General features: G+C 43.0%; 1 protein-coding gene and 1 pseudogene across 4 annotated transcripts in view; one reads left to right on the top strand and one right to left on the bottom strand.

Annotated features, from left to right (window-relative positions):
• The window catches only part of XPO6 (exportin 6), a 117,912-nt gene that overhangs the window by 73,218 nt on the left and 17,016 nt on the right, over positions 1-27,678 (bottom strand). For all 4 annotated transcript variants that reach the window (XM_025369789.1, XM_025369786.1, XM_025369790.1 and 1 more), the window contains 3 exons: positions 12,050-12,140; positions 7,366-7,478; positions 6,062-6,259 (listed from right to left, as the gene is read on the bottom strand). In XM_025369789.1, coding sequence (XP_025225574.1) covers positions 6,062-6,259; positions 7,366-7,478; positions 12,050-12,140 — 402 coding nt within the window. The remainder of the gene's footprint in view (positions 1-6,061; positions 6,260-7,365; positions 7,479-12,049; positions 12,141-27,678) is intronic.
• Positions 9,219-9,344, top strand: LOC112614870 (annotated as a pseudogene).

Below are 27,678 nucleotides of genomic sequence, written 5' to 3'. Positions count from 1 at the left end.
CCCAGCACTTTGGGAGGCCGAGACGGGAGGATCACCTGATGTAGGGAGTTCGAGACCAGCCTGACCAACATGGAGAAACTCCGTCTCTCCTAAAAATACAAAATTAGCCGGGTGTCGTGGCGCATGCCTATAATCCCAGCTACTCGGGAAGCTGAGGCAGGAGAATCACTTGAACCCAGGAGGCAGAGGTTGCAGTGAGCCGAGACTGCATCATTGCACTCTAGCCTGGGCAAAAAGAGTGAAACTCCGTCTCAAATAAAAAAAAGAAACATCACTTAGAGGATATTTAGGGAGCTCTTTTTAATCATTCAAAATACATTCTCATCATATTTTACAGACAAAATTCTAATACCATGAACTTAAAAACAGCTAGAAAACAATCGTCTTTTATACCTAACATGACCATTTTTATACATGTCCAGATTCCTACCACAGCCTTTGTTACTTTTTCTAGTAACCAAGTTTTGTGTGTGCATGTATATAAATTACATCTATATTAGTGATTAAGATGTGTAAATCAATTTGTGATGTCTTTTCAATATGCATGCTATTAAATCAACTTCATACTTCTAAACTCTGCATGCTTCAGAAAAGGTAATGATTAAATATGGCAGAGCAACACCACACATACATGTCATTAAACTATGACTAGTTAGGATTTTGCAAATACCTATGTAGCAAACTAAGTTACTTTTTCTATCACCTGTAATAGTCTCTCTACCATAAGAAAGTTTAATTAAACGAGACAAAAAAAAGTACGCCTTCAACAGCATAGCACTACCTACATCTTCCTAATCATTTTTACAAAATTCAAAGCATTACTATTATATTTGTTTTGTAATTTCCAGAAATGATAAAAGTAAACAAGTTGCCACTAAAATTATCTGTTGAGTTAATTGCTACAATCTATAAAAAAGCAGACAATTTGAAAAGCACTTCAAGTTTTTCTTTAATCTTCATTAAGTTTAAATGTAGTTAATTCTCTGACACTTTTTTTTTTTTTTTTAAACTTAAGCTAAAAATACATATAAACTTTAGGGAAGAGGAGAACACTCAGGAACTGTACCCATAGATTTTATATTCTTCGCTTCAAGAAATACATGGTACAGGCTGGGCGTGGTGGCTCATGCCTGTAATCCCACCACTTTGGGAGGCCAAGGGGGGCAGAGCACTTGAGGTCAGCAGTTCGAGACCAGGCTGGCCGACATGGTGAAACTCCGTCTCTACTAAAAATACAAAACTTAGCCGGGTGTGGTGGCAGGCACCTGTAGTCCCAGCTACTCAGGAGGTTAAGGCAGGAGGATCACTTGAACCCAGGAGGCAAAGGTTGCAGTGAGCCGAGATCACCCCACTGTACTCCAGCATGGGCAAGAGAAAAAGACTCCATCTCAAAAAAAAAAAGAAAACAAAAAAGAAAAGAAAAGAAATACAGGGTACATTCCTTTCCCTTACAAATAACTCCCCTTTCACAAAGCAAGGAAAAGCTCATCCCTAAAGAACAGGACAAGTACTCAAAAATGGGAACTTAAGGTAAATTCAAGTGTCTTCAGAAGCAGCACTAGGTAACCAGCAGCAATGAATGATGTGTTTAAAATGCTCTCTATAAATTCAGGTCTCTTGAACACTAAAACTCTGTATATTCTCCACAATTTTTATCTTCGTTTTCTACAAATTCGGCCTATTTCTAACACTGACTTAAATTCAGATCATGCAGTATAGGGAGGACAGGAAATTTCTCTTCACACAATGAAGTAGAACTGATCCTTGGTAAGCATCTCTTTCCATTTGGAGACCTTTGGCTTATTGGCCTATATTCTAAAAGATTCCCATTACTTCCTCCTTTTCCTTTCTTTCTCCTCTACCTCTTGTCTCTATTTTCCCCTTCAGGCTGCATCCTTACTCTCTCAGCTGGAAATGACTCGCAATGCCAAATATCCCATTTGGCAATATACACCCTCCTATAAATATGAAATGCTGTACTTCCCAGAAATAAAACTCCCCCACGATATGGAAAATCTATCTGCAAGTTATCCTTCCTCTCACCATTTAGGGGAAAGGGAGAAGAAGGTCAGGCAAGAAGCCAGATGAAAAGAGAAAACTATTCTTTACTTGAAAAAGAGCTTGATAAAATGTGTCATTTTTCTTCTCATTAGCTTTGTACCCAGAAAGCTTTTTATTAAAACAGTGTTTCCCTTTACCATCTTCACATCTTTAATTTAAGCTTGTAACACAGGTAATCTCTGCAGTTTAACAGACAATGAGCTCCTGCAGGTTGAAGAACAAGTTCAGGTTTCTAGCGTGAACTTCTGAAAAGGTTCCATCATTTTTATTACACAACCCAACAGAAGAAACAGCAATTCTCTTCCTGTGCTGCTTGCCCCTTAAGTATCTGGTCCCAGGCACAATGTGACCACAGGTTCTGCTCAACAGACTTTAGGAATTTGAAGAACAGGTTCTAGAACCGTTGGTGTCATGTGTGTGCTGGCGTGTATGTGGGCAGGTCAGAAGGAAAGGGGTCAGTTTCAATTTCGATTACTTCTCCAGCAGCCTAGAAAGGGTATAACCAACCCACAGCACGTAAGGCTGGGTTACCAAATCAACCCCTCTCTATCTGCTTATGGTGGTCACCACAATTATAACAAAAACTGCATAGATACCACCCAACAAACTGTCAGAGTTCAAAAAAAACAAAACCATGCACCCCAGACTGCAAACACCATATGAGCCCAAAAAAACGCTTTAGATGATTTACTCAAAGGATCATGTGATGGTGAAATTGATTCCAGAACCAGTTTGGCATTATTTACCAATATCTGAAGAAAACATTTACAGTTAGCCCTCCATACCCATGAGTTCTGTATTCAAGGGTTCAAACAACCACAGATAGAACATAATCAGGAAAAAGAAGAAAAAACGGCTGCATCTGTATTAAACATGTATAGTTTTTACTTGTCATTATTTACTAAACAATACAGTATAACAACATTTTTTTTTTTTTTTTTTGACGGAGAGCAGTGGTGCGATCTCGGCTCACTGCAAGCTTCACCTCCCGGGTTCACGCCATTCTCCTGCCTCAGCCTCCCGAGTACCTAGGACTACAGGCACCCGCCACCACGCCCGGCTAATTATTTTTGTATTTTTAGTAGAGACGAGGTTTCACCGTGTTAGCCAGATGGTCTCAATATCCCGACCTTGTGATCCACCCGCCTCAGCCTCAGTATAGCAACTATTTACAGAACATGTATGTTCTATTAGGTATTAGAAGTAATCTAGAGATGGTCTAACCTACACAAAAGGATGTGCATAGATTACATGCAAACTATGCCTTTTTATATCAGGGAATTTGGCATCCATGAATTCTGGTATCCAAGGGGGTCCTGGAACCAATCCCCCACAGATACAAAGGGATAACTATATTATCAGAAATGTCAGCAGTTGAGCACTGATCATTCTTGACAAGGCTTATATGCCATTGTCTAGTTCACAAGAATAAATAAGAAGCAGGACATAACACAACTGGAAAGGATTTCAAAGATCACTTAGTCCAAGCCTCTCATTTTACAAAGAAAGAAAGGGAAGCTTATGTAAGTAGCAGGAGGTGCTAAAATCAAAGAGGACTTTAGGCTGGGGCAGTGGCTCACGCCTATAATCCTAGCACTTTGAGAGGCCATCGCAGGAAGATCACTTGAGGCCAAGAGGTCAAGACCAGCCTAGGCAACATAGTGAGACTCTATCTTTATTAAAATTAAAGAAAAGAAAAAGATGACTTTACAAAGTTGGGTGCAGAACCCAAACCTGCTGCCTCAGAGTCTGGCTCTTTCTACCATATGGTGTTTCAAAGTCACCAAAGCTACATGAGGTTAAAGGAGTCATTATTGAAGGGGCTGAAAGGGGGAGGTGGTGGAGAACAGTGGACAACTAGCCTTTGTAAACCTCCAGAAGCCCTTCACCTAAAAGTGCTCTCTTCCAAATCCATCTTTTGTTACAAATAATTATACTTCAAATGTAGCCAGGAAACATTCTGTTCTTCATCACAGAGACCAATCCCAGCGGTGCAACTGTGGCTCCTCCTTACCGGCTATCATCAGGCCTGTGACTCTCCGTCTCAAGGTCCTTCTCTTGTCACAGGACGCACCACTAACCAACCCAGGAATAGGTTCACTTAGAAGACTCCAAACCCTCTTAGTCTTTCCCGTCTCCAGTGGGCTTCCCTGGCGCCCACTTAAGAAAGCCTTGGAGAGGGTTACCATAACCATCCTCAACTTGGAGTGAAGGCAAGTGTATTGGACAGAACGCCAGGGAAGTGTCTCCTGTCTCATGTCCCCCGAGTCCAGGCCTACTCGCCTGCTTGCCATTCCTCAGATCCTGTGCACTTGCTATTCTCTCTGCCCCAAATACTGTTCCCCTAGATACCCACGTGGTTCACCCCATAACCCCCACTCAGGTTTCTGCTCAAATGTCTGTCCCCAGAAAAGCCTTCTACGAGCATCCCATCTAAACACAACCCCCGCTAGTTTCTTTCCCCTTCCCTGGATTGAGTTTTCATCATACTTATAAATACCGCCAAGTGTGTATCTGCTTATTGTTTGCTGATGCCCCCATCCCCACCCTGAGATCATAAACTCCAAGAAGGCAGGGACTTGGTGTTTGTTCATTACTATATCCCCTCACGTGCTTAGTGTTCAACAAATAGTTGACTACTTGAATAAAGGCATGAATCTCCTTTGCAGTAACAACCCAATAAATCTCTAGATGAATGAAGCACTATACAAAACAAAACTAAATGAAGAATTTTTGTGCTCTTCTGAGAGACAATCTGAGAGAAGCACTTTGGATGCTGAATTCTTTTTTAATTGCTGCATCATTAAAATGGTTTGAATGAAGAGCAAGCAGAACATTAGAAAATGATATTGTTCTGGAAAATCCTACAGTCACTGAGACTATAACCAATTTTCAAAGAACTTTATTTCTATAAACTGTATATAATACCCATTTCCTGCATACTCAAGACTAGCTCAATAACATGAAAATGTTTCCAACTTGACCACAGGATTCAAATGAGCAACAGCATCTCCCTCATAGCTTTTAGGTCCCAACTACTCCCTTCTGACTTCTAAATCCTGACCCCAGATCCACACTTCCTAATGTCTCATTAGTTATTACAGAGAAGGAACACAAATTTTAAATGCATTTTCTATCAAACTGAATTCACCAACTTCTGCCCAAACTCATTCCCCTTCTTTCAACCCTGGCCTGAAAAATCTATTTGAACCAGAAAAAATTGGAAGTCATTCTAGATTCCTCCCTTCTCTCCCCTCTCACCTAGTGTCACTGGCTTCCTGCCCCTATCCCCTGGGTGCCTCACCTCCACCCACCAGGTCATCTCCTTTTGGTTCAGATCCTCTTCATCCTGCCTCTTTCCCTCTCACCTCGCCCCTCTGCAATACAAACCCCAGCTAGCCATCATTCCACCATAAACATGTAGCCATGTTTTCTCCCTCCTCAAAATTTTCATTAGCTCCCTAGGAAAAACTACGAATTGCACAATGGAACCCCCCAACCCTTCCTGGCCTGGCCTCTGTCCATCAATCTAGCCCCTTACTCTACCACTTCACCATCTCACATCTCAGCCCAACACCACTAAGTCTACATGCTATGCCACCACAGCACTCTGCATATACTCCCACAATAATTACCATATTATTGAGTAATTACTGTTTGCACAGCTATTTCCCCCACTAAATGCTGAAACTACTGAAGGCCTCACCCTTGTACCGTTAACACCTAGTACAGCACCTAACAGACTTTCAAATACTGGCTGAACAAATTGCACAACAGGTTAACAAAGAGATTAGGTTTTTCTCCCCTACTTTCTCCACTGCACAAAGATACAGTATGTCTTATAAATATAAAGTTAAGTGAATGTGATAATCTGTCCTACAATAACCTCACTACTGCAGTTCCAAAATGCTAATCTTAAAAGTCCTCTTCAGGACAAGGAAATAATCACTTCAACAAACAAACTATTTACAAGATAAAGTTTCCTTAGGCATATCCTTACCTGTAAAATGTTAGTAAAAAAGTCGTGGTAGAACATGGGCCAATCCTGACGTCCAATATCAACAATAACTTTGCAGAGCTTGTTCCGGATAAAGTAAGGTAAGGTTTTATGGTGAGCCAAAAGGAGTTTGGGCAGGCAGCTACGGATTTCCATCTTATCCTGAGATGGGACCCCAAGCCACATTTTATTGATCAGATTCTGAAAAACAAATATACATCTTTTAAGTTAACAACCTATACACAAAAATAACTGCTTTTCATCCCACAGATAGCTATATCACTTATCAACAAGAAACCCTCTTTAAATAAAGGTTTGGAGCAATATGGCAATAAGAATAATAAAAGTATTCAAATCTTATGACACAGCAGTCCCATAACAGAAACAAAAAGCTGTATGTGTAAAAACTTTTTTACCCCACTGTCTCTAATAGCCACCAAAATATACTAACAGAAACAACTTCAATGTTCAAAAACAGAAGAATGTCTTGGTGAATAATGTCAGAACTACATGTGGGGATATAAAATAAAGTGGGGAAAAGCAGAATACAAAATATCATGGGCAATATGATTACAACTAGATTTTTTTTTTTTTTGGGCGACAGAGTCTCGGTCTGTCGCCCAGGCTGGAACACAGTGGCACAATCTGGGCTCACTGTAAGCTCCGCCTTCCGGGCTCATGCCATTCTCCTACCACAGCCTCCCGAGTAGCTGGGACTACAGGTGCCCGCCACCCCGCCTGGTTAATTTTTTTTTTTTTTTTTTTTTGTATTTTTAGTAGAGACGGGGTTTCACTGTGTTAGCCAGGATGGTCTCCATCTCCTGATCTCATTGATCCGCCCACCTCAGCCCCTCAAAGTGCTGGGATTACAGGCATGAGCCACTGCGCCCAGCCTACAATTAGATTTTTTAAAGGTGCGCACAGAAAACAAGGATTGGAAGAGAGGTGATATAAATAAAACTTTTTGCTGCTGGGGATGATGCTATTATGGTTATCATTTCTCCTCCTAAAATGTTTTTCTTTAATTATCTTTCCCTTATCAATGATAATAGGCAAAGAACAGTTATATGTTACCGCAAATGACCTACCTACTTAACCCTAAAGTCAACCATCCATCTTACCTTTCTAGTGTGGAAGATGGAAGATGCCCCAAACAACACACAGCTACACAAAGACAGTATGTGGGACGACGTCCCAGAGCTGAGCTACCCTCTCCCAGCACATTACAGCTCTAGTCTAGTGCCAATGATATGGCACTACGACTACAAAATCCTTTTCAGAAGAGTATAAAATTACTGACAACTTACCTCAAAAACTGTTAAACTGTACATCATTACATAGTCATTCCTAGTGCTGGAGAGAAAGTACAGGCAGAATCTCCAGGCTCCTATTTGCTGGGCAAAGTTATTAAGAAGCTCCTCTGGAAAAGTTAAATGGTAACAAAAAGAAAGCTATGAAAATACATGAAATTAGACAAGGCTGGGCTATCTTAATTACTATTTAAACATTCCTCTCTGCATATAACGTAAATGATGTCAAAACCAGCAGATTCTTCAAGATAGAAAGAATAAATCATACAATATTTTTCTGCATCTGAGGTGATCATGGACACTGACAATGTTTTCAGCCATCTAAAAGCCACCTTGCTATGGATATTTCTCTAGGCGGAGAAACTTTCACTGCTAAAGTTCTTATTTAAGCTAATGTGTGGCTGGAATGTTCTAAGAGTACCCTTCCATCTTCTTAAAACTGCTAGCTAACTTCCTCTGAATGTGAGCTACATTCTAGCACCTCACCATTCCTCTACAAACCTTCAGTGGAGTCTACATTGTTCACACACACAAAATGATGGCTAGAAAGGCAGAAAAAGTAAAGATTAAGACTAACCCTACAAAGATAGGAAAGGAAAAAAAATGCAAGGAATTCAAAATGGCTAACTCTTCATTTGGGTTGGTTTTATTTTAAAACACTGCCACCAAAAAAGTGAAATGACCTGAGGCAAGAGCAACGATGACGAGTGTTGTGGCGAGCAGCCCTGTCCACACATCATGTTGGTTAGAAAGGTGTTTCTCCTCCTTAGGCTGCTGATGGCATCAGCCAGAACCCACAAGGCAGCAAGCATTACGGGGCTACCATTATGTTTCTGGACATGCTGTCCCTTAGTCACCTTGAGCTGCTGCACTGGTCATGAAATATAATCCAAAAAGGGTAAAAGTGCAAAGGCCCACAACTTTGAGAGATTCTAGAAAGCCTTTGGAAAAGCAGAATACACAGCAGTTTCTTCTAATCCTCAAGTCATTGCTCTGCTAGTTCCCTACAACTTAAGCTAAATCCAATGAGGCAGTCTCATTAAAAAAAATCCATGGAAAGGCCAGGCACAGTGGCTCACATCTGTAATTCCAGCACTTTGAGAGGCTGAGGCAGGAGGACTGCTTGAAGCCAGGAGTTCAAAGACCAGCCTGGGCAACACTGAGACCCTATCTGTACAAAACAAAGAAAAACTTAACTAGATATGGTGGCACATGCCTGTAGTCCTAGTTACTCAGAAGGCTGAGGCAGGAGGAGACCTTACTATGTTGTCCAGGCTGGTCTTTAACTCCTGGCCTCTAGTGATCCTCCTGTCTCAGCCACCTGAAGAGCTAGGATTATAAGCATGAGCCACCACGCCCAGAAGGCTATTTAAAGAAAAAAAACTCAACAACTTAGGAGAGTGTCAAAATGAACAGCTTTGGTGTGCCTGAAGCTTTAGCCCAGGAGGCCAAGGTTGCAATGAGCTATGATCATGCCACTACACCCAGCCTGAGTGATAGAGCAAAATACTATCTCTTTAAAAAAAAAAAAAAAGAAAAGAAAAAGGCTGGGCCCATTGGTTCACGCCTGTTAATCCCAGCACTTTGGGAAGCCGAGGCGGGCGTATCACAAGGTCAAGAGATAGACTATCCTGGCCAACATGGTGAAACTCCGTCTCTACTAAAAATACAAAAATTAGCTGGGCGTGGTGGTGCGCGCCTCTAGTCCCAGCTACTCGGGAGGCTGAGGCAGGAGAATCGCTTGAACCCGGGAAGTGGAGGTTGCAGTGAGCCGAGACTGTGCCACTGCATGCCTGGCAACAGAGTGAGGCTCCGTCTCAAAAAAAAAAAAATCCCAGCCTTTCAATTTTAGATCATTTCAAAGAGGGCTCACAGGACTGTGAAACCATGAGCTCTTAACGCTATGACCAAAGACTGAAGTTCTCTATAGGATGCCATAGCACTCAATGGTGCTGTTTTCCTGAAGAGATATAAGGGGGGAAACATATTTTTGTAGAGACAGAGTCTTACTATGTTCCCCATAATGGTCTCAAACCCCTGGGCTCAAGTATTCCACTTGCCTTGACCTCCCAAAGGGCTGAGATTGCAGGCATGAGCCACCATGCCCAGTCAAAAAAAATTTTTTTTTTTTTTTTTTTGAGACGGAGTCTCGCTCTATCGCCCGGGCTGGAGTGCAGTGGCCGGATCTCAGCTCACTGCAAGCTCCGCCTCCCGGGTTTACGCCATTCTCCTGCCTCAGCCTCCCAAGTAACTGGGACTACAGGCGCCCGCCATCTCGCCCGGCTAGTTTTTTGTATTTTTTAGTAGAGACGGGGTTTCACCGTGTTCGCCAGGATGGTCTCGATCTTCTGACCTCGTGATCCACCCATCTCGGCCTCCCAAAGTGCTGGGATTACAGGCTTGAGCCACCGTGCCCGACCCAAAAAAAATTATTTTAATAAAAATAAAAGTTAATTACAAATCCATAAAAGGAAGCTAACAGCCTGCCTTAATAATTAAGCAAAGGTTTCTGTGAATCCCCAAGGTGAAGTCAAACCGGACTGGAACTGAGGAACTCTGGGCTCTGTTCTAGACTCTGAGTCTGACCCCAAGTGAGTCACTGCTCCTCCTTGATGCTTCTGTTTCCTCCACTCTACAATGACCACATGGTCTCAAGGTCCCTGCTAACAGCTCTATCAATTTCTAGAGCACTAGTAATTTACCTTTGCTGGAGGGTGGGTGGAGCCCTTTGAAGAAAAGGCTTCCTTCCTTTCTCTGACCAAACTAGGAGAAGCCTAGAGTTTATCCCAAGACCATAGAAAAGAAGTAATAAGTGGTCCAAGCCCACACACTCAAATAAAGCTACAATGACTAGGTACAAACAGAACTGAACTAAGACAAGCCTACTGTATAGAAACAAACCCCCGGATTCTCCTCAGCCTGCATTCAAATTTGGCATCTGGAGCATTTGGCTACTTAAATCTCTTTTAAGATGAGAAGAGAATATGAACATGTTCAGCAGGTTCTATGTTTAATTCATGAAATAGAAGGTGAGCAAGGCAGAGGCTGCAGTGAGACAAGATCGTGCTACTGAACTCCAGCCTGGGCAACAGAGGGAGATTCCCATCTCAAAAAAAAAAAAAAAAAAAAGTTTGCCGGGCGAGGTGGCTCATGCCTGTAATCCCAGCACTTTGGGAGGCCGAGGTGGGTGGATCACGAGGTCAGGAGATTGAGACCATCCTGGTAACACGGTGAAACTCCATCTCTACTAAAAATACAAAAAATTAGCTGGGCGTGGTGGCAGACACCTGTAGTCCCAGCTACTCGGGAGGCTGAGGCAGGAGAATGGCGTGAACCTGGGAGGCAGAGCTTGCAGTGAGCCAAGGTGGCATCATTGCACTTCAGCCTGGGTCACAGAGCGAGACTCTGTCTCAAAAAAAAAAAAAAAAAACAAGGTGAGCAATATTTGATTTGCAAACCAAAAATTAAAGAATCAAAAGCATTTCAATTATAATCTAAAAAAAGACTTCAAAGAAGAGAGTGTCAGAATATCGAAGACTAATGGCCAGGCACGGTGGCTCACACCTGTAATCCCAGCACTTTGGGAGGCCCAGGTGGGCAGATCTCTTGAGGTCAGGAGTTCAAGACCAGTCTGGCTAATATGGGTGAAACCCCGTCTCTACTATAAACACAAAAAATTAGCCGGGGGTGGTGGTGGGCACCTGGAATCCCAGGAACATGGGAGGCTGAGGCAGGAGAATCGCTTGAACCCAGGGGGCGGAGGTTGCAGTGAGCCGAGATCACCCCACTGAACTCCAGCCTGGGCAACAGAGTGAGACTCCCTCTCAAAAAAAAAAGGAGGGGGGGCGGGGGCTCACGCCTGTAATCCCAACACTTTCGGAGGCCGAGGCGGGCGGATCATGAGGTCAGGAGATTGAGACCATCCTGGTTAACATGATGAAACCCTGTACTCTACTAAAAACACAAAAAAATGAGCTGGGCATGGTGGCGGGCGCCTGCAGTCCCAGCTACACGGGAGGCTGAGGTCGGAGAATGGCACGAACCCAGAAGACGGAGTGTGCAGTGAGTCAAGATCGTGCCACCACACTCCACCCTGGGCAACAGAGCAAGACTCCGACTCAAAAAAAAAATTTTTTTTTTTTTTGAGACAGAATCTTATGTTGCCCAGGCAGCAGGAAGTCCTCAAATGTAATACCAGCTTTGGGATTTCTGGGCACTATTAGGTTCAGATCAGACTTCTGCACAGCAAAACATGTTGATTTTGACACTTTCCACAGTTGTTACTGTTTTTCTTTAAATAACCATCCAGGTGCGGTGGCTCACGCTTACAATCCCAGCTATTCAGGAGGCTGAGACGGAGGATCACTTGAGGCCAGGAGTTCAAAACCAGCCTGGGCAACACAGCGAGACCCTGTCCCACTCATCCTAGACCCTCCACCAAGAAGTCGCAGGCTTCTTATATAAAAGTTCAACAACATTGCTGAAATTAAGATCCATAGTGATGGATTTTCTTTCCTTTGGTCAAGTGGAGGGGTTTCCCCAGCCACGCGCCAGCAGAATCAGAGCGAAAAAAGCAAGAATTCAAGGGGAAAGCATGCAGTCACGGCTATGAACAACTCCTTCCTCCCTACCGGGGCCTCCTCATTATAAATTCCTCTTTACAAGTCAACGCTCCACTTACCTATCTCACGTTTTCTTTCATTGGTCGTACAATCGTGAAAAAATTCTGTCATCAGACTTTCCAGTGCCCTGAGAGAGGCTTCTTCAGATGCCTAACAAAGGAATTTGAAAAAAAATCAATAAGCTGTATCTTCAGTTCCACCGTTCCTCAGTTCCTTCTAGGTCACATTCAACAGCAAGAGCAATTTACTTCCTCAAAATCTTGGTTCAACATTCTTCAAATGCATGGTATACGCCAGAAAAACTGAAGGGAATTTCCCAGCTGACTCGAAACCCAATGTTGTTGCTGCAGCCTCTATAAATGCATGCTACAGTGCAGCTGATTTTCAATTATGTATGCTAAGGAAAGAGGAAATTCAAAATTCAACTCTGGAATCATGGTTGAAAGCAAATTAGCCCCTGGCCCTTCCTGAATGGGCAGAGTGGGGAGATTCAAGAAGGCCAGAGCTCCTCATAGACTATCCATCCCTGATACATTTCTCCTGCATCTGAATAATTTGCCATATTTTGATTCACAGCACTTATATCAAACTGCTTCATGGATTCTCAGGGGTTTTTGAGGGGAACCGGGGAGAGTTGTCTTTTTTTAAGAGACAGGGTCTCTGTTTGCCCAGAATGAAGCACAGTGGTAAAATCATAGCTCACTGCAGTGTTGAATTCCCGTCCCAGCCTCCCAAAGCAATGGGACTACAAGTGTGAGTCACTCACTGCACCTGGCCATGGATTCTTGGCGGTTTTTGAAGGTATTCCAGGAGTCATACCGTCAACTCTCAATCTCACATGAGCAGCCAACAGAGATTAAAGTGCAGCTGAGAACCAAGCTAAATAGGGATTCAAAATTAGTTCCTCTAAACCACAGGCCCACAGTGAAAGCCAGACTCTCAGCAGAACTGCTCAGATTGGAAATGAGAGGAGAGGGAGCCCAAGGCCCCCAGTGCTCATCCTCTCCCTTTGGGGTTTATATTGAGCCCCAAATCCCACTTCCTTTATTCTTATTCAAGTAAGAGGAGTCGCAAAAATAACCTTGAGTTAACACTCTTCACACAACCTGCCTTCAAAAAGGTAACCATTCCCAAACCATTTTTGAGTCATCACTGGTATAATTCTACCCCAGAGATAATCAAGAGCCAGCAGCAGTTCTGATTCTTTAATCATCTCTTAACTTCTTTCTTCCCACCTATCTCCCTTCCCCATATCCTCTCCATCACCCATGGACTGAGACCTGACTATAAAAACTGCATTTTAAAACAACAAGCCCACACTCAAATGTGTCACATGTCAAACTACAGTACACCAGAGGCCTCCGTCGGGTGATTGACTTTGTGAAGACTGAGGAACTTTTCATCTCTGTGGAAAAACCAGCACTTTTCAGTACCAATTACAGAGGCTGAATCAGACTTGATTCACAAGCGTGTGCACACCAACCAACACACTCAAATGCACCACACAGAATGCAGGGCCACGTTCATACAGTGCAAGGCACATCCGTTCCTCCCACACTGAGGTCACAGAATGACGGCTCTGCAATGACACCTGAACTGTGACACACTGAATGATGAATTATTGTATAGTAGTTTGAGCGCTTGTGAGTGAGAGGGACTTTCTTCCCTGAACTTTATATTTAGGATGAAGATTAGCCTAGCCCCCTACTCCTCTTTCAAATGTCCATATCGGTTTAACTAAAAAATATCCTTGGCTTGCAAGCCAAGCTGTGTTATTAAAAACTATCTATTTTTTCAAACCCAGAAATAATCTGAAAAGTGAAGCTAAAATAAGACTGCAATCTTCTAAAATCTGTTTCAAATGTTTGTGTTGATCAAAACAGCCTCACTGTTCTCACCTACTTTATAAATAAATACTATAAATGCAAACCTCTAAAATGAGTGTGCATAAATAAAAGAACGCCATAGACTGTTTCATAAATCGAGTCTGGTATGCCATTTCATTTGAAAAAAGGATTTGCTATTTAAAATAAAAAGGCTGTGGGAAGATGCAGAAGAATAAGAAAAATAGCGCATGTTAAAATAAATAAATAGTTCTTCTGGAGCCAAAATGTGTTCCTGGAAACTAAGGGAACATCTGCAAATCATATCTCTCCACAACTTCTTCTTGTGTTGAATCATTTTAAAGTAGATCCTGGAGCAAATGTGAGCTTATCACATCCAGGCAATCAACCACCAAAATTTATTTAGTACTAGATTCTTGAGGAAGAGAGTTGAGAAATAAATGATTACTGGCAAGTTCCTGATAATCTCAAAAAGAATCCAACTCTGTCTCCATTCCCGGTCCCACCTACCCTTTACTCTGCCCCAACTGAAGAAGTTACAGTTCCCGCGGAAAGTGGAAGGACAAAAGTACTCCTAAGAATCCCAGATGGGCTGGTCCAAAGGTACTGAGTTACCTCAATGGACTGTTTGCAGTCAGTTACAGATGCAACTCCTTGTTCTACTCTTTCCCCCGTTCTCACTATTGCACTTCACTAGTATTTAAAAAAAAAAAAAGATGCATTCTCCCATTAAATGATGGCTACATGAAAAAGGAAGCTCCAAAACCTAATCCAGGGCATCACCAGGTGTTTCCCAACAAGAACAAATAAGTGCTGCTTGCATTTTTAATCATTTCTATATCTGTAACAACAATACCTGCCTCACATGGTGATATGGGATCCAATGAGACGATCCATGTAAAACTGCTACATAAACCGTAAGGAATCATCTAATCTGTAGTTATGGCTGCTCTCATTTTTATTTGGTCTCAGATACCAAATGAAAATAGACCAAAGCAAAACAACGCAAGTGATCAGCCTACTCTGAAACTAGAGACTCATGCCCTCAGTTTAAGGGCTTTGTCCCAATCACATCTAGTGGGGCTTTTCAGACTAGATTTCAAAATGAAGCTACGTAAATGTATACGGGGTAAAAATCAGGAGGCTGAGAATTTGCCAACATCACACCATCAGAACAGAGGTAGAAAAGACACAGAAGGCACATTCAAGGATACTGGTTCAAGGATACTGGAGAATTCCCTGGCTCCCATTTGGCAACAAGGCCACTGGAACCTTGGCCAGCTGTTTCAAGCAAGTGGTGAAGCCAGAATGTAGACTGGGGTGAGTTAAGGAATTAACTGCAAGTGAGGAAGAGGTAATACTCCAAGCAGATTACACTTTCAAGTAATGAAAGGGACAAAGAACATAAAACAAAATCCAAGTGCCATTGTATGGTAGGGAGACAAGGCTTCCATTCCCAAAGGCTACGCAAAAACTTTATCTCCTACGCTGCATTAATTTATGAAGAACAAGAAAATTTATCTGATCGCCTCCTACCTTGTGCTTGGGATTTAAGCCTCAGACCTTGACAAACTAAGGAAAGGCAAGATTAGTTTAAAAATAAGTGAGACACATAAATTCCAGGAGGACTGTAGATACAGAGTATCTTCACAATCTAGGGGTAGGGAAAATTTTCTTAAACAGAACACATAAACCACTAACCATAAATGAAAAGACTGATAAGTTGAAATGTTCATCAGATGGCACAATAGAGAGAGTGTAATAGAAAGCCACAAAATAGGAGCTATCTGCAAAATGGAAAACAGGGAACTCATATCAGAGCATAAAATAACTTCTACAAATCAGTGAAAAAAAAAAAAAGACAAAGGACTTCCATTTTTTTGGACAGGCAAATAATTACTTATAAAAGAGGATATTCAAAAAGCCTGTAAATAAGTGTTCAGTCTCATTAGTTATCAGGAAAATACAAATTTAAAATAAGGTAGTGCTACTCATCTACCACAGTGGCTAAAATTTAAAAGACTGACAATAACAAGTGTTGATGAGGATGCTGAGCAACCAGAACATGCATATACTGCTGGTGGGAGTATACACTGATACAACCACTCTAGAAAACTGACAGCTAAACATATGCATATCTTATGACCCTGCAATTCTACTCCTTGACATATACCCAACAGAAATTTTTACATGTATACCAAATGAAAATATACACAAATGTTCATAGCACTATTATACACAATACCCAAAAGTCAAAAGAACCCAAATATCCATCATCACTGGAATGGATGAATAGTGATTTCTTGATAGAGGAGAATATTATAAGACAACAGGAATGAATATAGACACATGCAACAACACAGATGAATCTCACAAACACAATGTAGAGTGAAAGAAACCAAAACACATTATTCATTATTCACTTTATATTAATCTTAAAAAAAAAAAAAAAAAAGCCCGACACAGTGGTGCGCACCTATAATTCCAGCTACTTGGGAGGCTAGGGCAAGAGGATCACTCGAGCCCAGGAGTTCAAGGCTGCAGTGAGGTATGATTGCACCGATGCACTCTAGCCTGGGCAACACAGCAAGACCTTGTCTCTTAAAAAATAATAATAATTTAAATAAGTAAAACTTATTTATGGTATTATAATCAGACTAGTGGTTACCTTAGAGGAGAACGGATTCTAGTAATAGTCTATTCTATCCCAGTGTTAGTTACACAAAGATGATCAACTTTACGATTTATCTGCTTGTATGTAAATATATATACTGCAATTTTAAACACTTAATGTTTTAAAATCCTCATTTTCTAAAGTCCAGGTTGGTGTTTTCAGACTCCTTGGAAACTGTATTTTAGCTCTATCAGCACAACTGTGGCTCTGGGGACTGGCAATAAGCCTGCAGGTAACAGCGTGAGCATGAGGCTCCTGATTTCTAGGAACCATCTCTTCAGAGCTGCCAGGGTGGCAGCACAAAGTATTACAATCCCATAAGCCTATGCTTCCCCCCCCAAGAGTTACTTGGCTCACCTCAATAGCAAATGGCACATACACTTAAAATTAAAATCCCTGGGCAAGATGACGAATTAAACTTGGCTCAGAATATACTCTTGGAGAGCTCTGCATAGATCTAAAACAAACCCAAGTTTTCTGTTCCAGAAACAGTTAAAATCTGCAAAGGTGATAAGCTTGCGACTGTGCCTGCCTTGACTTTATCTGCTCCTTTCACTCTGCTGCTCATGGGTCAGCAGTTCAGAGATCTATGCCATTGCCTCATTTATTAAGGGACTACTAAGTGCACCAAGACTCATAACCACCTAAAAATGAAAACTTGGAAGAAGGGGAAGGGTGACGTAATTTGAGATCACCTTTGCTTCTTCCCCATATTCTCCATCCACAGCCAACACCATCAGGTCTGCGGACTGTTATCTTCTCCCTCACCACTATTTCTACGGAGCCCTAATCATCTCCTGCCCACATTACTATAATTGCTTTTACCTGGTTATCAGGTTTTCCAATTCCAATCCAACCAGTACTTTACCGCCAGATAAATTCTCCTAAATATACATTTTTCTGACACAATTATTCTTTTTTTTTTTTTTTTTTTTTTTTTTGACTAAAGACATGGTCTCGCTCTGTTGCCAGGTGAGAGTGCAGTGGCATGATCATAGTTCACTAAGGCCTCAAACTCCTGGGCTCAAGCAATCCTCCTGCCTCAGCTTCGAGTAGCTGAGATTATAGGCACACGCCACCACATCTGGCTGATTTTTATTTTCATTTTTGTAGAGACTGGGTCTTGTTCTGTTGCCGAGGTTGGTGTTGAACGCCTGACTTCAAGTGATCCTTCTACCTTGGCCTCCCAAAATGCTGGGATTACAGGCGGGAGCCTCTGCATTCAGCCTAATTTTTTTTTTTTTTTTTTTAGAGACAGAGTGTTGCTGTATCACCCCAGGCTGGAGGGCAGTGGAACAATCACAGTTCACTGCAGCTTCAAACCCTTGAGCTCAGGCGATCCTCCCCACCTCAGCCTCTTAAGAAGCTGACACTACAGGCACATGCCATCACACCCAACTAATTTTCTGCTCCAATTATTCTAAACCTAGCTTTAATGCTGGAGTGACTAAGCAACTCAGCTATTTGTTGGACAAATGAGAATCCAATACGCACTAAGTAACTGATACTGCTTAAATTAAGCCCCTGGGATACGATGATGAGTAAAACGGTCCCCAACTTCAAAGAACTGAAGGCGGCCTAGCAGTTACATCCTGTAGTCCTGGCGTAGATATAAACAGCCTCAGAAGACCGAAGAGAAAACTAACTCTGTCTGAAGGAAAGAAAGCTTCACAGGGGTGATCTGGTTTTGAAGAGCAAAGAAGTTTACTAGGAGGATGAGAAGGAAAGCATGCCTGATTCAACATTACTCACCACAGGAAGCCACTCCAGTCTGAACACTCATGGTATCATAAGCAAGTACCTAGCCCCATCCTGCATTTGCTCCTGAGACTATACTTTATAGTTTAACCTTCATGAATTTTCTTATACAGGTTACAGTACAGATCAGGTCATTTTCATCTTTTGTCTTTGACTTGTAACCAGTACTACAGAATTTTGCCCATGGTGCTGTTACTCTGGTCATTTCAGAACAGCAAAATAAATGCAGGCTCTAGGGTCAGGTTCCCCAAGTTTGAATCCAAACGCGCAGCTTCACCTTGGCCTAGTTATTTAATGTGTCACTGTTTCCTCCTGTGCACAAATGGGGATAGTAAAAGTACCTAACATACTGGGTCATTCTGAGAATTAAATAAAATGTAAAATACATAGTAAACACAATGTCAGGCATGAAGTGTGGGCTGAAAGTCACTGTTCATACATCATATTAGGCTTCTCTCTCTAACCAGAACATCAACTGTCTGGAAAGATGCTCTATCTAGTATGTTTGTATTTTCTACAATATCCACCATGGACTGGTGCTCAACTATTTTAAAGACCAAATTCAAGAGAGTAAAAGGAACAAGAAAACTGTTAATATCACTTTCAGTTTCTCAAGAATACTGGTAATTCCTCCAAATTGAAGATACATGTGACTCTTTACATTTTCCCCTTCAAGGGCTCTGACCATAAGCAGACTTCTGCTCACACGCAGATTCAATCTGTGTTGAAAAAGAGGAGACTGCTAACACTGAGACTGAGATTGAAGGTGGATAACAAGGTGCTTTTCCCTAAGATGTGACAGCTAGAAGGTGGTTTCCTCAAACCCTGATTAAATCTGTAACATGTTACCTAATGGCCTCTAAAATAACCCCCTCCAAGCATAACTTTTTTACAAAATTAATATTGGGCAATAATGACTATTTTTTTAATTTTTTTTTTAATAAAGATGGGGTATTGCTATGTTGCCCAAACTAGTCTTAAAACCCCCAGGCTCAAGCAATCCTCCTACCTATGCCTCTCAAAAGTTCTGGGATTACAGGCATGGGCCACCACGACCAGTCAAAAATGACTATTTTTTAAAGCCACTTCTATTAAGCTTTTTGTCACCCTTTCCCAGAGCCACATTTTGTATAATCTACTAGGAGGTGAATCATATGGGCCTCCTATATTCAGGTTCATGGCTCCTTGATAGCAAACCTCAACAAAATGAGGACTAGTATCCCAGAGTCCCATTCAACTATCCCTGTGGCACATCTAGAACAGTGTCATTACCCTATTTGCTTGTATATAAAGGTTTCCAAGAAAAGTGATTCTATCCCTGCTGCCAACCAAGGTTAAAAAGTATGCAAAACATATCCGGTGTGTTACAACACACGCCATGTAAACTTTTATCTGAAAGCTAACAGGATTACCATAGATGTCTAAACTCTCAGATCATCACTCTCACTTCCCTACACCCTTCACCACTGCAAAAAAAAAAAAACAGAGGAGGGAAAAAAATCTTTGACCTGTAGGCCTGCACACAAGTATGAGATGAAATACCAAGCTTAAAATAACATGCACGGGAACCAAGGCGAGTGACATCTACCTATCCCCCCTCCTGAAGTCATTCAGCTCAAAAAGCTAGAAAGATAGAAAAGTGCATCAAGGAAGCCCCAGTCAGGAGACCGACATTCAGAACAAGGCTTCCTCCCATCTCTCCCTCCCATCACTACTGCTCTTTTGCATCCCAGCCCGTAGATATTTTCCTTTTCCTTTTATTTTCTGGAGACACAGGTCTTGCTCTGTAGCCCAGGCTTCAGTACAGTGGCACAAAGTCTATCTCCCGGGCTCAAGCTATCCTTCTACCTCAGCCTCGCAAGTAGCTGGGACCACAGCCACACACAACCACACCCAGCTGATTTTTGTATTTTTTGTAGAGCTGGGGCTTCACCGTGTTGCCCAGACTGGTCTTAAACTCCAGGGCTCAAGCGATCCGCCTGCCTCAGCCTCCCAAAGTGCTGGGATTAAAGGCACGAGCCACAGTGCCCAACTGACAATTCCTTTTAAAAAAAAAAAAAAAACCGCACACCATATTGAAGTAGAAATCTCACTTTATTTCTCTATTTAAAAAAAAGAAAATGTGGTGAAGTCCACTGACCCTCCACCAGTCTAGCAGTCAGCAGGGCAATCAGGGAAGCCCAGAGACATTGGATGACTAGCTCAAAGACACACAGCCAGTGAGCAGCCAGCCGGAATCTCAGCTCCAGCCACACCCATGTGAGTTCCTTTCCTTAGCCTGACTGTGATAGGATGGAGTAAGGCCAAGCAGAGGGAAGACTGGGGTACAAATATACATTGATGTAATTAATTCTAAACATTGTGTACAAGAGTTGCAGGGGGAAAAAAAAATGTCTTCTACTGAAGCAAAGAAACAGACAACCACAGCATGTAACAGGACTGCTAAGGCTGGGCAGGCGCACCCACCCCTCTATTAACATGCATTTGGAACAAAGTCATCCCCTTGCATGAGAAACGCTTCTTGTTGTCTTGTCTGCAGCTTAGATCTAGACATAACTTTGCACAGTATCTCCACACAGACATTTAATATTTGATTAAAACACACACTCTGGCTGCATCTAAACATAATTTTAGTCATTAAGAAGCACTTTTCAGTCGAGTGCAGTGGCTCACACCTGTAATCACAACACTTTGGGAGGCCGAGGCGGGGGGATCATGAGGTCAGGAGATCGAGACCATCCTGGCTAACACGGTGAAACTCCATCTCTACGAAAAATACAAAAAATTAGCCGGGCATGGTGGCAGGCGCCCGTAGTCCCAGCTACTCAGGAGGCTGAGGTAGGAGAATGGTGTGAACCAGAGAGGTGGAGATTGCAGGGAGTCGAGATCGTGCTACTGCACTCTAGCCTGGGCCACAGAGCAAGACTCTGTCTCAAGGAAAAAAAAAAAAAAAAAAAAAAGCACTTTTCTCCTTTAATCCAAAACTACCATAAAGTTTATCAATGGCGGCCGGGCGCGGTGGCTCAAGCCTGTAATCCCAGCACTTTGGGAGGCCGAGGCGGGTGGATCATGAGGTCAGGAGATCGAGACCATCCTGGCTAACATGGTGAAACCCCGTCTCTACTAAAAATACAAAAAACTAGCCGGGCGTGGTGGCGGGCACCTGTAGTCCCAGCTACTCGGGAGGCTGAGGCAGGAGAATGGCGTGAACCTGGGAGGCGGAGCTTGCAGTGAGCCGAGATCGCGCCACTGCACTCCAGCCTGGGTGACACAGCGCGAGACTCCGTCTCAAAAAAAAAAAAAAAAAAAAAAGTTTATCAATGGCAGAACATTCCTCCATTATTTCTTCGGTTTGCATAAAGTGCCCAGATTGTCTGTCTCTTCCACTGATTACTGCTGAGAACCAAGAGTTAGAAGCAAGATGACCGCCAGGTGTCTGAGCCAGGAAGTTCAACTGGTCCCACTGTGGTAAGTGATAAGTGGAAGCAGCATATTTTCTCCCCATGGAAACCAATTAGAGGAAACATCTTAGTATACAGAGGATGGTATGTTTTACACTGGGAAAACTCATCCACGTACTATAGGAGAATTCATAAAACCAAGACTCACCAATTAGCTACCAATGGAGAAGTGCACCAGTTACAATTTTTTTTTTTTTTTTTTGACACTGAGTTTAGCTCTATTGCCCAGCTGGAGCGCAGTGACATGATCTCAGCTCACTGCAACCTCCGTTCAAGCAATTATTGTGCCTAAGCCTCCCAAGGAGCTGAGATTACAGGTGCCCACCACCACACTTGGCTATTTTTTGTTTGTATTTTTATTAGAGACAAGGTTTCACCATGTTGGCCAGGCTGGTCTTGAACTCTTGACCTCAAGCGATCTCGCCCACCTTGGCCTCCCAAAGTGCTGGGATTACAGGCCTGAGCCAGCATGCCCAGCCAGATTTCCATAACTTTAGACAACAAATCTAAAGACTAAAGAGTATGACAAGTAAATACTACACCTGACCACAGGCTGATCCTGGACTGGAGGGAAAAAATGCTATGTAAGGCATGACTGAGTCAACTGACAAAACTGGAATAAAGGTGGTAGTAGCTTAGATCAAAGTACTGAATCAATGTTCTATTAACTGAAGATGGTAACTGTACTATAGTCATGTAGAAGAATGCCCCTATTAAGAAATACACAATACAGGGCAATGGACCATGACAAAGGCAACTTACTCTAAAATTGTTCAGAAAAAAATACATGTGTGTGTGAATGTACGTGCATGTACGTGCATATATGCCTATATATACATATAGAGAGGGAATGTGCAAATAATAAAGTTAACAGGACAAAATATTAATGGTAGTTGAGTTTGGGTAAAGGGTATGAGAGATCTTTGTAACACTTATTCCTTGAAATCTTTCTATTTGAAATCATTTTGAAATAAACAGTTTTTAAAATACCATCCGCTGGCTGGTACCCTCTACCTTGCTCCTGGCTGTTCCTGGCTGCTCCCAGCTAGCTTGGCATATGGCAAAGAGAAACGGAGAAAAGGATACAATAGGAAGGAATTATTCTCTCAGATGCCAGGTTTATTTTCACCACGGTTACACAGCCTAGACATTAAAATGTTTGCATCTACTGGTTGGGCAATAACCATATCCACTAGGAGCTAAAACACATATATTTTATATACTTATTTATATTCCAGTCAGAAGGCTTTAATTAAACAGCCAAAAAAGTAAATGATAAAAATAGTTATTCTGCAAGAAACTGTCTAAAATAAATGAGTAATACAGCCAAGAATAGGCTCTCTCTTCACAGTCTCATCTGCTTCCCTTTCCCAGGTACATATCCCAGGAGGATGGATGTTTATATCTGCATGCCCAGTATTAAACTCAAAAGATACTTACTGGGCACATTAACACAAGGCATGCTACCAAGAAATCCTAAAACAGGATCACAGAATCTTAAGACAGAAGCAAACAAACCCCAGAGCACAGCAAGTCCAATCTTGTTCTACAACGAGGAAAATGAAGCCGAGAGAGCATCCTCCCAAAGTCAGCCAGCTGTGGGTCAAGTGAAGACACAGGCAGGCCACCAGAGCTCTTGCCCAGTGACAGCTCCCTGCACCCCTTGAGGAAGCACAGAGGAGTTCTGCTCCAAGGGTTTTAAGGATGATGAATGAGCTGGCTTTACCTGGCATTGGATGACATCAGCTAATGAATGAGTACGAAACTGACAAACCACTCTAAAAGCATGCTGCAAATCTAACATGATGATTAACACTACTGCTCAGGTGAGTAATTTCATTTCAGCTGCTATTACCACCTGTGCTATTTAAGAGCCAGTCTCTTTTGTAAAACCTCTTTTGTAAAACCACTTTCATCCTGAATTATTCCCAGATAGACTTGGCATTTTAAATAAGTTAACATAATGGCTGGACGGGGTGGCTCAGATCTGTAATCCCAGCACTTTGGGAGGCTGAGGCGGGCAGATCATCTGAGTCAGGAGTTCGAGACCAGTCTGGCCAACATGGTAAAACCCTGTCTCTACTAAAAAAAAAACAAAAATTAGCCAGGAGTGGTGGTGGCGGGCACCTGTAATCCCAGCTACTCAAGAGGCTGAGGCAGGAGAATCGCTTGAACCCAGGTGGCAGAGGCTGCAGTGAGCTGAGATCATGCCACTGCACTCCAGCCTGGGCGACAGAACAAGACTCCATCTCATTTAAAAAAAAAAAAAAAAAAAAGTTAACATAATATTATTTGACTTCGGTAAAAATCTCTAGACTGCATTACTACTGGGAACTAGGGTAGCATAATCACCCCCTCCAGGTTCCACCCAATTGCCATAAAGTCTCAAGAAGCTGAAAGCAAACCAAAGTCTACCATCCTCTTTGTCAATGGCAAAGCTGCAGCACCTCACCCTTCCCATTTCTAGTTGGCCTTGCCACCCGCCTCCAGACCTAGGGACAAAGAATGGTGAAAGGAAGGTAGGGCACAGCTGAGGACAGGCTTCTCTTAAGGGTAAGCTGGGGAGACAGTTCAAGCACAAAGCCAGGCTTTGTGTGTTCTGATACAGTGACCTCACGCCTGGTAGATGTGGACCAACGGAGTGAGGCTCTCCCCAGTGCACCAATCAGATAAATCACCCCTATGGAAAGGAAGAAATGAGAGGGTGGAGACGGGCCCAGAAGAATATGCCCCAATACTGCTCCCACCTGGTGTGCAGTCAACAATCCCCTGAATGTAGGCTAAAGCAAGAATGAGGGGACAGGAAGGTTACCCTCTACACAAGAAATGAGAAAACTTACAGGTTTGTTTTCTCTAATGGGAAACAGCGCTGTCACTGAGGGGTACATGGCCAAGCACAGCAGGCAAAAAGTGCCAGGTTAGAGCCAGTCCTGGCTCTACTGAGTCTAGTCTCTGGAACTATGAGCAAACCCCGCAAGCTCCTAGAGCATTCTTCATATTGAAAGTAATCAGGTGTGTACACTGTGCACATATTGGCTGATACAGTCATCTCTCTCTCACTGTAAGTTCTTCTTATGTAAACTCCATGTGTGGGTCTGCTTTTATAAAGGCAAAGTCCCCCTAAGTTGCCACCAGCTTGTCCCTCTGAATACACCTAGTGCCACCTTTATACGTTTTTTAAATTCATGTTCAGTCACATTCCTCGAAGGCTCTCAAGATATCACTGCCAATTGCCAAAGGGTCCTTAAGTATCCCTGCAAATATAGATAACGTTGACCAGGGTGGCAGCTGCTGGGGGATCTCTGAAGGCACCGCATTACACAGGAAGTGTGAGGGCACTGCACAAGGAGAGATCTGTGTCGGGAGGAAGTGACTCTTCCTGGCCAATAGGTTCTCAATGCTCCTCCCATCCCTGCAGATCATTACTAGCCACAAAGGGAGAAGACGCTGCAAAGCAACTCTCTAAACAGGCACTCTCATGTGCCCGGGTTCTACTAATAAACTATAACTTATACAATACAAAAAAAAGATATTGTAATATTGGAACTATACACAGTTCCGTCCCTTCACCCCACTGGCAAGACACTGGATTAGAAAGGCAAAACAGTGGTAGTGGTGGCTGTGGTGACAGTGAGCAGCAGGAAAGGAGACGGTGCCTTTCTGGAGGGAGTCGGTGCACAAGTGAAACGAAACAGGTACTCAGCCAGGGACCCTGGCCTTGCTCACATCCCTGGATGGTGAAGATGACTCTACATGGGATTTTTAATGAGACTTCAATCCTCGCACAGCAAGCACGCATCACCCGTCCCACGATTCTCAACCAATTTTGCTAGAAGTGACTCAGTCCGTCTCGAAGCTCTGCCCCTTCTATAGGCACCAGCACAAAGCCAAGACTGACCAGAAATCCCACACCCTTCTTCTTCCCGGGCCCTTCCACCCCCAACAGGTGGCTGGGTACACATGTCCTGGGAATGCCATAATATGAACTGAAGGGTGTGGGCTGTGGAGTCAGGGCAGGTCGCACCTGATGATGACTTCCTGATTACTTATCTGCATGCCCCTGAGCAAATTACCTAACCTCTCGGAGCTCAAGTTTCTTCACCTGCAAAATGAAATTTCAACCGTACTCTCCCTCACCAAGTAGTTGTGGGAATGACATCAATGGATGTAAATCCCTTAGCACCCTTATCCATAAATGAGCAAAACTATTTCACTACATATTTCACTGGTGAGTCAATGAGTTTTTTTTTTTTTTTTTTTTTAAAAAAGGCCGGGCGCAGTGGCTCAAGCCTGTAATCCCAGCACTTTGGGAGGCCGAGACGGGCGGATCACGAGGTCAGGAGATCAAGACCATCCTGGCTAACACGGTGAAACCCCGTCTCTACTAAAAAATACAAAAAACTAGCCGGGCGAAGTGGCGGGCACCTGTAGTCCCAGCTACTCGGGAGGCTGAGGCAGGAGAATGGCGTGAACCCGGGAGGCGGAGCTTGCAGTGAGCTGAGAGCCCGCCAGTGCACTCCAGCCCGGGAGGCAGAGCAAAAAAAAAAAAAAAAAAAAAAAAAAAAGAACAAAATAAAAATCCTACATAAAAAATTAGCTAAATGCTCAAAAACATCCCAAGAATGCCAAATGCCTTTTCACTTTCATTTTTATATACAAATCACCTCTCACTGCTGCAAATGAAGAATGTAAGAATGAAAACATGTCCCACAGGCCTCCATCTGTGTGTTCAGGACAGTAAGAGTTTGGGACTAAACTCATGATTCTAGCAGCAAACACTTTTTTTCTTTTTAAAGAAAGAAATATTGCATAGAACCCCACCATGTAAAGCAGACTAAATGAGAAACTGCTTAATTAATAAGGGTAGAGGAGGGGGTCTCAAACGCCTGTCTGTACTCCCAAACCTAGTACCTGTGACACCTCCAAGAATCCCTACGGGCCTACAGAGCACCAGAAAAGCCCAGCGCTAAAGCCGTTCCCAGCTTTGTGATTCTGGTTCTAACAAGTCTAGAAAGTTTTTGGGGGGTAAAAAATGGTTGCTAAAAAGACTGGTTTGTACATTCTCTCTCAAGTATCTTTCAACCGCGAGCCCCATCACCACTGCCGCCCAGGGTCTTTGCTACCTGACCACCAGGGGTGATTAAACCATTTCATCACCTGGCCCTAACCTAGCTGACTTACTGTCCCCACCTCACCATCCAGAGCCACCCACCTATCCTCTGCCTCAGCCAAACCCAAATTCACCCTTTCCCCTCCACATAACAGTTCCATGTCTTCACACATGCTATTTCCTCTAATATGCTCCTGACACCTTGAAAAGGTCCCCACCTCTGTGAAGCCTAATGCAGTCCCCCTATCCCCACCCTCAGAGCTCCTCACTCCTGGGCTTCAACATGATACCAATCACAATTAACTGAGATTACATCTTTTACTCTCATACAGAGATGGCAAGACAACTGGTGCCACCTTAAGGGAAGACAAGTTAGCAATATTTATCACATTTCAAACACAAAGACAACTTCACCCAGCAATACACTTTTGGAGATTTTTCCTCCAAAGTTTAGGTGTAAAGGATCTTCATGTCAATGCCGTTTGTAAAACAAAAGATTGGAGACAACTTAAGTTTCCATCAAGGCAGGATTGGTTAAATAAAGTACATCCGGCCGGGCACGGTGGCTCACGCCTGTAATCCCAGCACTTTGGGAGGCCGAGGCTGGCGGATCACGAGGTCAGGAGATCGAGACCATCCTGGCTAACACGGTGAAACCCCATCTCTACTAAAAATGCAAAAAATTAGCCGGGCGAGGCGGCGGGCACCTGTAGTCCCAGCTACTGGGGAGGCTGAGGCAGGAGAATGGCGTGAACCCGGGAGGCGGAGCTTGCAGTGAGCCGAGATCGCGCCACTGCACTCCAGCCTGGGCGACTAAGCGAGACTCTGTCTCAAAAAATAA

The sequence above is a fragment of the Theropithecus gelada genome, chromosome 20 (assembly GCF_003255815.1).
Source record: "Theropithecus gelada isolate Dixy chromosome 20, Tgel_1.0, whole genome shotgun sequence".
NCBI lineage: Eukaryota > Metazoa > Chordata > Mammalia > Primates > Cercopithecidae > Theropithecus > Theropithecus gelada.
This window is presented reverse-complemented; position numbering and strand designations above follow the sequence as displayed.